The sequence below is a fragment of the Gossypium raimondii genome, chromosome 1 (assembly GCF_025698545.1).
Source record: "Gossypium raimondii isolate GPD5lz chromosome 1, ASM2569854v1, whole genome shotgun sequence".
Lineage (NCBI taxonomy): Eukaryota > Viridiplantae > Streptophyta > Magnoliopsida > Malvales > Malvaceae > Gossypium > Gossypium raimondii.
Window position 1 is genome coordinate 15,704,034 of NC_068565.1, and position 12,291 is coordinate 15,716,324.

General features: G+C 32.8%; 1 protein-coding gene across 1 annotated transcript; it reads right to left on the reverse strand.

The window, feature by feature from the left end:
- Nucleotides 1-2,125: 2,125 nt before the first annotated feature.
- On the reverse strand, nt 2,126-4,717 carry LOC105784298 (uncharacterized). Its single transcript, XM_012610143.2, has 2 exons — nt 3,950-4,717; nt 2,126-2,521 (listed from the first exon to the last, which is right to left on the reverse strand). Exon 1 carries the CDS (start codon nt 4,715-4,717, stop codon nt 3,962-3,964), a length of 756 nt encoding a protein of 251 aa, XP_012465597.1. The 3' UTR covers nt 2,126-2,521; nt 3,950-3,961.
- Between the last annotated feature and the right edge of the window lie 7,574 nt (nt 4,718-12,291).

Here is a 12,291-nt window from a genome sequence, read left to right on the forward strand (position 1 = left end):
TATTAAAATCACTACTATATGACCTCTTCTTGCATCACTGGCACCAATCAAAAACTCTCATTCTTGCTTTCTTCTCCCATCTCCAATATTAACAGCTAGATCGAGTTGGATCTAAGGTGTGTTCTATTTGTTGATGGGTGATCCATTATATTGATCGTCGCTTGAAGTTCATTAGTCAAACTTAAAAAAAAAAAACTTAACCTAATGCCCTAAATAAAAACTTTTAAATAATTGAATGACTTAAATGGAAACTTTCGAATAGTTCAGTAACCATTTATAACTTTTTAAAGTTGAGTGATCAAAACGTAAATTTATTAAGAATTTAGTGACCTCGAGTATAATTTACCCTTAGAATTTTCATGTTATCATATCATATTCTTCTGTTTTTTCCCTCACTATCATGCTGTCAAATGCAACCATATTTTTGTTCTTCCATATCTTTTACACACGCTATCCACCTTTCAACATTTCATATGAGTAAGTAAATCATCATCAAAGTAGGATTCTTTACATTAGTAGCACAAAACCTTGTATTAATGTTGAAGTGATTAAAATACAAATAAAACAATATTGGAACCCAAAATAAATAGTGTAATTCAAAGCTATGTTGCACTTGCTAGAAAACAAGAATAAATAAGCTCAAAGCACGTTCTTCCACTTTTTAAATTTGTCGACGAAAAAGATAAAAAAGAACTTGGACAACAGTTCATCCACTTTACCTTTCCAGCTAATTTGATCAGTGCAAATAAGCTCATGATTAAAAGCAGTCAAATCTTTACCTCCATATGATAATGAGATTCTATTTGACACTACTCACATACCAAAAAAACTGAAAATTTTTACCTAAATTAGGGTAAATTACACATAAAAGTCCTATTTTTTTAAAATTTACTGAAATAGACCCAATATTTTATTATTTACCGGAATGGGCCATTTTCCCCGAAATCGCGTCCACGTCAGCGCGATGTCAGGGGACGTGTCAGCAAATCGTGTCCACGCCAGCGCGATTACTTACGTGGCAACAAATCGCGTCCACGTAAGCGCGATTTGATGACGTGGAAGCAAATCGCGCTTACGTGGACGCGATTTGCGCCGCACGTGAACTGTACCCACCGGTCAAAAATTTGACCGTTTATGTTTTTCAGCTTGGAAAACTTTGAAAGGCCATAACTTTTGGCTCGGTTGTCCGATTGAGACGATTTTTTTTGATTTCGAATAACTTTTCGAGATCTACGCGCTGACAAACGCCGAAGGCAGTTTGCCGTAGTTTTCGTCGAAAAAGATATTTTTTTACCTCTAAATTTTGATTTTTTCAGTTTAAAATTGAATTTTGAAACATTCAAATTATTATTTTCCTTATTTATTTGAAGTAAACACCAGATTTTTTTTACAGAATTGTTGTATTATTTTTTTTGATTTGACACGTGTATGGAATAGGTCCGATAAATCGTTAGAACGTAAGTAATATAATTAAGATAATAACAGTATTTTTATAATATGTCAATTAATTAGTTTAGCTTAGTTGGTTAAGATGCTTGCTCTTTTCCTTAATACCTTGGTTCAAATCTTGTTGGTAATAATTTTGAATCTTTTTGTAATTGTTGCATTTATTTTTTAATCAATTAACTCTTCAATATTACATTAATATATATTATTAGTACAATAGTATAGACGGATTGACAATTTGAGCTACAATATTATGAATATTAACTACAATACATAATTTAAGCTACATATTACAGTAATACATATTGGGGAAAAATACCAAAAAAAGCCCTATTTTTTAAAAATTTACCGAAATGGGTCCGGTATTTTATTATTTACTGGAATGGGCCGTTTTTCTCGAAATCGCGTCCACGTCAGCGCGATGTGTCAGCAAATCGCGTCCTCGTAGGCACGATTTGTGTCCACGTAAGCAAAGCGCTCTGATGTGGACGCGATTTGCTGGCACGTCCCCTGACATCGCGTTGACGTGGACGCGATTTCGGGGAAAATGGCCCATTCCGGTAAATAATAAAATACCGGACCCATTTCGACAAATTTTAAAAAAATAGGGTTTTTTTTAGTATTTTGCCCCCTAAATTAGAAATCACATGTCACCAACTCAATGAAATTCTATAACTCATACCATCAACACCAGCTATATATAATTTAAGAGAATGGCTTTAAATTTTAACATATCATACAAGGAATGTTTGTCAACAATTATATAGATCATCATGACAATAAGTAAAACACCAAAAAAGAAAATCTACCTGCTGCCTTTTTCTTTTACAAGAAACCCCTACAATGTCAGTTGAAGCTTGAGAGACTGTACATGATGGCTTTGCTACTTCCTTGAATTGAAATAATTCCAACAGTGATACAGACAGGAGCAGCAAGAAGCTGGCAAGTCGAGCTATCTTCGTTACACTTGAATCTTTCACTGATCATAATATAAATCAACCACCATGTGACTTTTTCTTCGGAGGTTGGATTGCATTAGGGTGGTCTACAAAGAATTGCTCATCATCTCGGAGATCTGCGGCAGCAAAAGAGTAAAACATGAGAAATAATTTCAGAAACATCAGTATAGTATGATACTCTGTTAATCTGAGAAAAAAATCAGTTGCTTAGAGAATTGAGCAAATCACAATTCACAAACATGGCCATGCCGAGCATATATACTATATGATATCTCAGGAGTAAGAATCACACGAAGCTTAGTTCCAACAAGAATAATTGGAACACCAGGTGCATGATGCTTTAATTCAAGAGAATTGAGGTGATGAATGTTTTTGGTGGCTTCGTCCATCATATCAGTATAATACAATCAAATTATTCTACAGATTGTTTTCGTTAATTGATTTTTTTGAGTGCAGATTTTTTATAAGAACTCAACTAATTTTTTTGATTTATGATAGAAGATTTCTTTTTTACTTTTTAGATAAAGGGCTGAATTGATTTTTTTGAATTTTTTACCCAAAGTTTTTGTTACCCTTTAACTTTTTCTATAGCAAGAGACCATAGTTTTTAAATTGATTTTGTTGTTGAATTTTTAAATCAATAAATTTCAGGGTCACTAGATAAATTTTGCATTCCATGTAATAAAAAGAGTTTAATTATTCCAAAAAATCAGTTTTAAGCATCTGTTTACCACCACTTCATATATTCTTTAAAAGAATTTTTAATTAATATCATTTGAATAATTCTCCTGATTAATTAAATAAGATTAATAATGCAAAACTGAAACAAAATTAATAAATAATAGGTTTTTTTTGTTTAACTAGATTTATGATTTATGCTGAGGTGGATTAGAATTTGAAATTTTAATATTTATGATTTTAGGTAAAAGCTAGAATAGGTTTAGGATATATAGGGTTTAAGATTTTAAAATTTTATACAAAATAAATTAATTATATTAATTATAGAGTTAAAAATAATAATATTTGATGTAGTATAAAAAATAATGTAGCATATTATATATATATATATATATATATATATATATATATATATATATATATATGTGGCCAACTTTCTAATTGAAGTTAAAGTTAACATGAATCATGATATTTTTCAAAAATTCTATGGTTGGAATTTAAAAGTAAAATATGCTTATCCCTGCCTCCAACGTAATAAAAAAGCTTTTAGAGATAACAAAAACAAAATTAGGGTTGAGAGGGTGATTATTTATCATAATTATGCTGTAGAGATGTTCAACGTTTCCTTTTCCATTTTGCAGATTTTAGCATGCAGTAGTAGTTGGATTTAGTTTCCCTTGGATTTCAAGTTACAACATAATAATAAATGTTTTCATGCAAAACCTTCGTCCTCCACTTCATTTATCACTCAATCCTCTCATTTGCACCACAAACTTTCATGCAAGTACTAGCTAGTAATACCTAGCTACCAGGTTTCCTCGAATCAGCTGTTAATGGTTGCCATTCCCAAAACGAAGAAAACTTACTTTCTCCTTTATTCAAGGGAGACATAGGAGCCGTCGGAGATTGTCGGTGGCTCCACAGTCGATTCCAGCCGCTTCAGGGTTGCAACTAAGCTTGGATTTTAGCGAAAACTTAGGCAAAGGCAAGCTGCTAGGTGGTGGAGACAGAGGCAAGATAGAACCTGAAAATTCGTCCAAATCTTTTTTGGCATCGTCACCTGCTGCTCTGTATGATGATGGCAAAGCAATAGGGAGATCATTCGGATCGGATCCTAAAGGGTTAGCGGGTGCCATTGCCATGTCAAAGGACGACTTACTTATGGTTTGTGTTTCTGTTGCCTGTTTTGGCTTCAAATGATTATCTTTCTTCGGCCGATCTTCTACTTTGCCTGCACTGATGATGAGTTGTTTTGATTTTGAGCTTTTTGGTGTTAAGAATTGGTCTCTGATTTTGTTGTTTTTGTTTTTACATGATGAAGAAGAAAGGCTTCGAGTTCGGCAAGGGAGAGACACGTGGAGAGGTTTAGTAGGCGTTGGAAGTGGGAGGAGAGGTGGTTGCAGCCGTGGCGGCAGCTGGTGGTGATTTTGATATAATAATATCGGGTTGAGAATGGAAGGTGAAGGAGGATGAGAGAAGGTGAGAGACGACGGTGGAGCAAACAAAAAGCCTCCGCCATGGATGGTGCATGTTGAAGCTAAGTATTCACTTCGTTTTGAAACAAAATTAACTCCAATGTTTCTCTTTGGAATGTTGTTTAATTGGTTGTAAGAAGACATGGAAAAATCATCCATAGCATCGCCTTTAATTTGTTCAACTCTGTGTGCCTTATTTTATAGAAGCCCATAACCTTTGCACTTAACAATTTCTGTAATTTTAGTATTTAATTATATCGTGTTTACTTAACCTACACATGTTTCAACTATTTTATTATATTCTCTAATTCTTTCCATTTTTCTAATTTACCGACAAACGATTGCCTGGGCGGCAGCCGCCGATTCGATGCTGACCGATGGATCCAATTATTATTTGACGTAGCCGTCCACAATTATTTTCTTTTTAGGAAGAATTTTTAGGTTTAATATAACTTTTTGGGTAAATTACACAATCGGTTACTTAACTTTGGTTCTAATAACAAAACGGTTATTAAATTTTTAATTCAGCCACTAAGTTTTAAAAAATTAACAAATCAGTCACCCTAATCATTTTTTATTACAGAGGTAACGGAGTTGTCATCTTCCCTCCTTCTCCCCCCCCTCTCCCTACCACTGCTCTCCCATCCCTCTCCCTCTTCCCCACCATCCCTCCCCCCCTACTCCGATTCTCTCCCTCCGCCCTACTTCGACCCTCTCCCTCTCCCCCACTATCTCTTTCCCTTGCTTGCATCGACCAAATTGCTTCTAAATTATTTGCTACAAATTGTCGATTGAAATGCTCCCAAAATAGTTGCTGCCCACCGTTTATACCAGTTGCCATTTGATCCAATTTCAATCATCAAATAGCCTCTAAATAGTCGACTAAACAGCCTTCAATGTGCTTTAAATAAGCTGCTTCGTTGACCTGCTTGCTTGCTCTCTAATTCACTGTCGGTCGAACAAGTATTTGCTACCCATTGCACCGACCATTACTTCAAAAAGCCTGCTGGGTTAGCCAAATTTCTTCCACCGATCAGCCTTGATATAGTGGCATGGCTACTAATTACCGTTCCTTCCTCACCGATTGCTCCAATTATTTGCTTCAAATTGATGTCGTAATTTCAATCAATTTGCTGCCCCAAATGCTTGATCTTGTTGCTAGATATTTCTTTTTCCTGTAAGAAAAATTTAGGAGAGGGTTAGCATAGGGAAAGGGACAGCTCTATTATGCCTGTAAAGGAAAATGGTTATGGTGATTGATTTGTTATTTTTCTGTTGTTTAGTGACTGAGTTGAAAGTTTAATAACTGTTTTGTTATTGAATCAAAGTTGAGTGATTGTTAGTGTAGTTTACCTCAACTTTTTCTACTCTAGTACCAAATTAAGAAAAAACTTAAATACCAAATTAAGGAAATGTATCAAATTTAAATACCAAAATTTTATTATTTATCTTTTCACCATTGAATTACTAAAGTATTTTTCTTTGCTTTGTGTTGTACCAAAAAATAAAAAATATATGGTTATTGTTAGGCTACTTATCCAATAGTAAAATTTGTATGAGATGAAGCTTGATTAGCATTGGATCTCTGTGTTTGTTGATATAATTGCTTGTATGAAAAAAGAAATTAGGTTATAGATGATATTATGGGCAGTACGTTTTCAATTATGGATTGGTTTTGAAGAAGTTTTTCCAAGAAGATAAAATGGATTACCGATGTTTTAAGATTCTCATAACATAAAGGTGAGCTACGTAGATGTTCAAGTACACGTCTTCAAATGCAAATCAATATATTGATTTGAAAATAAGAATACTCATAATAAATAAAGATGGAGAACCCTCTTGGAGGAGAAACTACCATGAATAAATATCATTGTTCCGAAGGCTTATGGCTGTTAGCTTAGTGCTTGACACATCATGAATTTAAATTACAAATAATTAATACTAAAATATTTTAAATATCTAAATGCACAAAGACGAAATGTTGAATTTTTTATGCTTCAGTTTGAAGATTGACGCATCGCCCTTTCACATGCACAAAAACAATAGTACATGCAAAAAGGGACTGCCGCTCATTATTTGATAATTACATATTATAGGCCGGTGATGTGAGATTATGAGTTTAGACTTTCATGCACCGACCATTCTGTTAAAAAAGTTTGAATAATTTTAAATTCGGAAATGTTAGTCAATGCTAATGGCTATGATTAATATTATAATATTATATATAAATGGTTGATACAATTATTTAACAAAGAAAAGGTAATGAGGAGAAGGTAGCAGTGACTGAAAGGTCGGTTCATCTGTGATAGGTGGAGAATCAGAGATTGAAAGAGGAGAAAAAGAGGAGGAGAGGAGAAGGAAGGAATAATGAGATAGTTGGGCACTACTTAGGTATTTCTTAGGGAGAAGGACTTTTTGCCACTTGCATTCTGGGGTATATATAGGGGCACCCCTTGTCTAGTAGTTTCATGTAACTGTCAATACGAATGGTAGGCCTGCTTGTGTGGTTGGCTAGGTGGTAGGGTCGTTATAGGTCCGTTATCATCATGCGTAGTATTGTGTGGTTCTACTTTAACATTCTCCTTGTTGAAGTTGTTACACCTTAATGGTCACAGCGAAGGGTTTGTAGTAGAAGGGTTTTTAGATGGCTTAAGGGGATCCGCAGAGAGTTAGTCATAAAGGGTCCCGAATGGAGGTTCACCCAAAAGGGTGCCAATTGAAGGGTTGTTTGTGAGTCGCATTTGACGAGAGGTCTTTACCAACCATACCATGTCTTGCCACATATCACTGCTAGGGTAGGGGTATAACAATTGCCCTTCTGGTCGAGAGGTAGGTTACAAAGTTTCCTACTTCGAGACCTTTCGAGTAGCTTTCTCAATGGACGGTTACTCAAGCAGACAAAGTGGTAGATAGAGTGACAGGAGGAAAGTTGCCTAGTTTATGCGTGTTAAGGATGCTTCATAAAAAGGAGAGATGCATCAAAGGTTTTGGAATAGTTGCATTAATAATAAAGCGTTACATTTGTGCCTTGAGAAACAACACCAATGATAGAGCAGGCTTTTGCGTGATTTTGTGGGACACGTGTCCTGTTGCGAGTGTAACAGCTTGATCTTTCAGTAGTGCTAGAAAAGGAGGTTTTGGAACCCTATTTTCGTAAACCGGGTTCGTAAATATTGAATATGAATATTTATAGAGTTTGTATAATGGAATATCAAAGTTTAGTCCTTCAATTTTGTCTATTAATTGTTTAATTAAGGTACAATGACTAAATTGTAAAAGTCTTATCGCTATAAGTTTTTAATTGGCTAAAGACTAAGAGACTTAAATTAAAATTAATAAAAGGTCCAAAATGGTAAATAAATTATTACATAATAAGTGATCTTGGGTGATGATGGACTTATGCACTAAGTGGGATTAGTAATTTACTTAACTTAATTAATGTTTAATTATACTATATATATTAAAGTTAATGGAAAAGTTAAATATCATCTTCATCTTCTTTTTACTGTCTCAAGTAAGGAGAAAACCCTTTTTGAAGTTTTAGCCGCTAATTAGATATTATAATTAAGTCATTTTCTTGTAATTTTTATATTTTTGAGGTCATGAGAGCTTGATTTAGCTAGCTCATGTGCCAATTTGTAAAATTATTAGGCCAAGTTTGGTTAGGTGAATAGAATAGGGCTATAATGGAATAGAGCTATATTCAATAATTCAATTATTTGGTTCAATTGAATGAAATAGAGTCATAATGATATTGTTGTGCTTTGTTGAATGTAATAGATGTTGTAATAGCATAATGAAAAGGACTTAAATGACCAAAGTACCATTAGCATAATTTTTTTAGGTTTGTTATTGTTATTAAATTTTAATAAGATTATTATTAAACATATTTTAATAAAAAATAAGTTAATCATATTTTAACATAATTATTATTAAATATAATTTAAGAAAATAATATATGAATTAATAACATCCTTAATATAATTATTATTAAAATATGAATTAATAAAATTATAATATATAATTTGATAAAAATAATATATAACCTACTTTATTATTTTTAAACTACAATACATATTTAACGTGCTAAAATATCATTAGCGAAACAAATAAAAAGATTATCTTCTAAATTAAAAAGCAAAAGATTGGAAGTAATAAATAACTTGAGAATTATATTTTACATCCAAACATAATGTTCATACATTAACAAAAGTTACATGATGTCATTAACTTATATGCCATAATCTATATGTTAAATTTTACAACATTAAAAAGTTACAACGGTTTGTGGCATTCTATCATGTCATTATACCATCCAAATATTACATATACAAAAAGTTACCAAAACATTACCAACACAACCATGATTTTTAATGGTCAAAAAGAAATCTTCTCACCCATTCCAATCTCATAGAAGAAGGTAGACTAAAGAAAATGAGTATTTACGTTGGATGGTCTGGAATTTTTCTTAACGCACGATAGCGCTCATCCTCAGTTAATCCTTCTACTTCATATAAGGTCGGATATAATATTAGAGCACTTTCTTGAATGACCATTTCTGACTTTTGTTGAATTAGCACTTCGGAGGCAATGCTCCTACTTATTTCAAGGCCAACAGTTCGTATGTTTTCCCCCAATAACGTGGCAGCATCAGTAAATAAAAGAGAAGAAATTTGTTCACTTGCATCAGAAATCTTTTTTTTTCTTCTTTGAAAATGTGGAATCATCTTAGTTTCTAAGTGGTTATGATTGTGTAGCTGAGAGATTCATATCATCCAAAGAAACATCAGCTTCGCATCCATGAAAATCGTTTCTTCATGAATATTTGTAGTAGTTACATCTTCAATATCTATTTCTTCAATAATATCAGCAGTTGTTTGAGCATCTTTCCTAGTGGCTCGATCTTTTGCATATATGGCAGTAAGCTGGTCATAATAAACGAAACTGAGATGTTTGAATTGACTGGCTTCTTTATGACTCTATACAAAAAAGAAGGAATCCAAATTAGATATAAGTTTGGTCAAAACAAGATAATAAAGACATGAAATAATTTTTATACTTAAATATGAGTTCCACACAACATCTTTAGCAACAACAAGCTACCTATGTTCGTCCCAACCCAAGTCGCTATTGTCTTTTCCATTGAGCATGTCATAAACTATTGTCTAATCCCTTTTCAATGTCCTAATAATCGATTTAAGATTAGGTTTAGTCTTCAACATAGCATGAGGTAAAACTTTTTCTAACATTCTTTCCAGCTCATTTAAATAACCGACCTTGAATCCTTTATCTGTGTTAAAGGTTCCAACATTGTGCAAGTTGACCATATAGGCAACCAACGCGGCATCTTCTTCTGGAACTCATTACCTTTTGGTTCCTTGAGAATTTTGAGAAGAAGCACTTGATTGTGAAAAGTCTGGCATAACTATCTTAAGAAAAAATGCAAATTAAAATTAGGTTTGATATTATGAATCAAAAGGTCAACACTTTATAAAATTATAACATGACGAATCAAAAGAAAATAAATTAAAGTTGTAATTCAACAAGTCTAGTATAATACATAAAGACAATTCAAACACTACCAAAGTTTCATAAACTAGATACATGAAATAACATAAACAAATTAACTTTCTCCTATTTTTACCTTAAACCTAACTAATTTCTAGATGTTTGCCATTCATAGAGCATTTGATTGGCTAGTTTCATCCTCCAAGTAGCCTATGCATCCGATGAATAAATATTTACGATATTCGATTCATCGTTATCCATCACATTACTAGGTAAATCTTCTCCCAACTCAGCTTCAATAGGATCAAGACCCATATAGGTTTGAATAAAATTATGGAGCAAACAACATGCAATAATAATTCTATTGTGCACCTTCACAAGATAGAATAATAGACTCTTGAGTATTCCCCATCTAAGTTTTAATAACTCAAATTATCTTTCAATAACATTGCATGCTAAAGCATGTTTCATATTGAAAAATTCTCCTGGAGTACTTGGCTATTAACCCTGACGCCACTCATTCAAATGATATCTTTGTCCTCTAAAAGGCACAAGAAATCCCTCATAGTTTGTATAACCAGCATCAACTAGATAATAACAACCTATAAAAAAAGAAAAAACACTATTTATCGTGGTTAATTTTCTCAAAAAAGTATGATCTTAAAAATTAATTCAAATTCCTCTAATTCTACACTTTACCATGAGGAACTTTTAGTCCATGTCTCCTACTAATGGCATCTCAAAGAACCCGTCCATTAGTAATAGAACCTTCCCAACCAGAAAGAACATAAACAAAATGCATATCAAGTGTACAAACACCTAACATATTTGTTGCTATGTCACCTTTTCGCGTTCGATATCTAGGTTTATCAATGTTGGAACCCTAATCTTGATGTGGGTTCCATCTAAAGCACCTAAGCAATTTTACATCACATGTATAAAACCTCGGGTTAGGATACTATATTTAAATCTAAATCAACTAAATTATGTATGAGCTATATATGGATCTCACTTTAATACCTTGAACCATTTCCACCTTAGGTCTGTAGAATTAGCTGTAATTGGCTCTACCTTTTTAAATAACACATCTTGTAAGTGCATGGCAACGCTTAAAACATTGTGAAATAATCTGCTAATGGTTTCTCTAAACCTATCAAAGTGATGCTTGATAACTCAGTTTTTAAGGTGATGAGAAATGATATGTAAAAACATTGTCACTTGCTCATCAACAAGCATTCTTTGACGACTTCAATATTTCTAAAGTTTGTAATATCTCACATAATTTAGAAAAAGTAATTCTATTCATCATAACTTGTTCAATACATGTCTCATCACTTGTATATACAAGTCTTTTCACATAACCTTGTTTTGCATAAAAATCTAAAATATATGATATAACCATTGGTCTATAAGTAGGTAGGTTATGGACGACACGCAATCTAACTAAGAACCAACTCGCAACTGTACACATTTGCAACCATACTGTTACAGCAAAACCAATTCTTTTACACCTCTCACTTTGTACTATTAAAGGTAGACGAGCCATTACTATAAGATATTAAAGTGTTACATATCTTCAAATCATAGTAAAAGTGTCATATTTCTTCAATACTAATCTCAATAACAGTAAAACAAAATCAAAGAATTTAATTGCAAAAGAACACACAATGATTCAGTGAATGCAAGAGGCTCAGCTGTGGGTGGAGGAAGCAATCAAGCAAGCCAAAGAAGAAGAGGAAGCAATAACACACTGCCAAAGAAAGATGAACAATACATATCAAGAATCTTTACAAAACACAAAATAGAAATTACAAATATCTCTACAAGTAAAAAACCTGAAATAATGAGATTAATTTATAAATTAAACTCATTTACAGTATAAATCGTGCTTGGAATTCACTATTAAGGCTCAAACCTAGATTGACCTAACCCATTTTTTTTATCTTTTTGTAAAATATTTTTAAACCCATATTTTGGATTAAGTTGCAAGTTGTAGTCTTTATCACCATCAATTAATTATATAAAAGACCAATGAAAGTCTTCATATAACGACTTGTAAGTCCTAATAATGCAAAGTTGTTAGTTAGCGACATGAAAGAAACATGAGGCCTTTTTCTTCTTGTTTCTAGAAACATGCAAATTTTTCTAGTGGAGTAGAACAACATCCTTCTTGACTAGTGGTTAAAAGTCATCTAATTTTTGGCTACCTTAGCCTTTTTTTTCTA

Excerpts from the sequence above, each read along its gene's own strand:
- LOC105784298 (XM_012610143.2), bottom strand. The coding sequence starts at position 4,717 with ATGGATGATTTTTCCATGTCTTCTTACAACCAATTAAACAACATTCCA.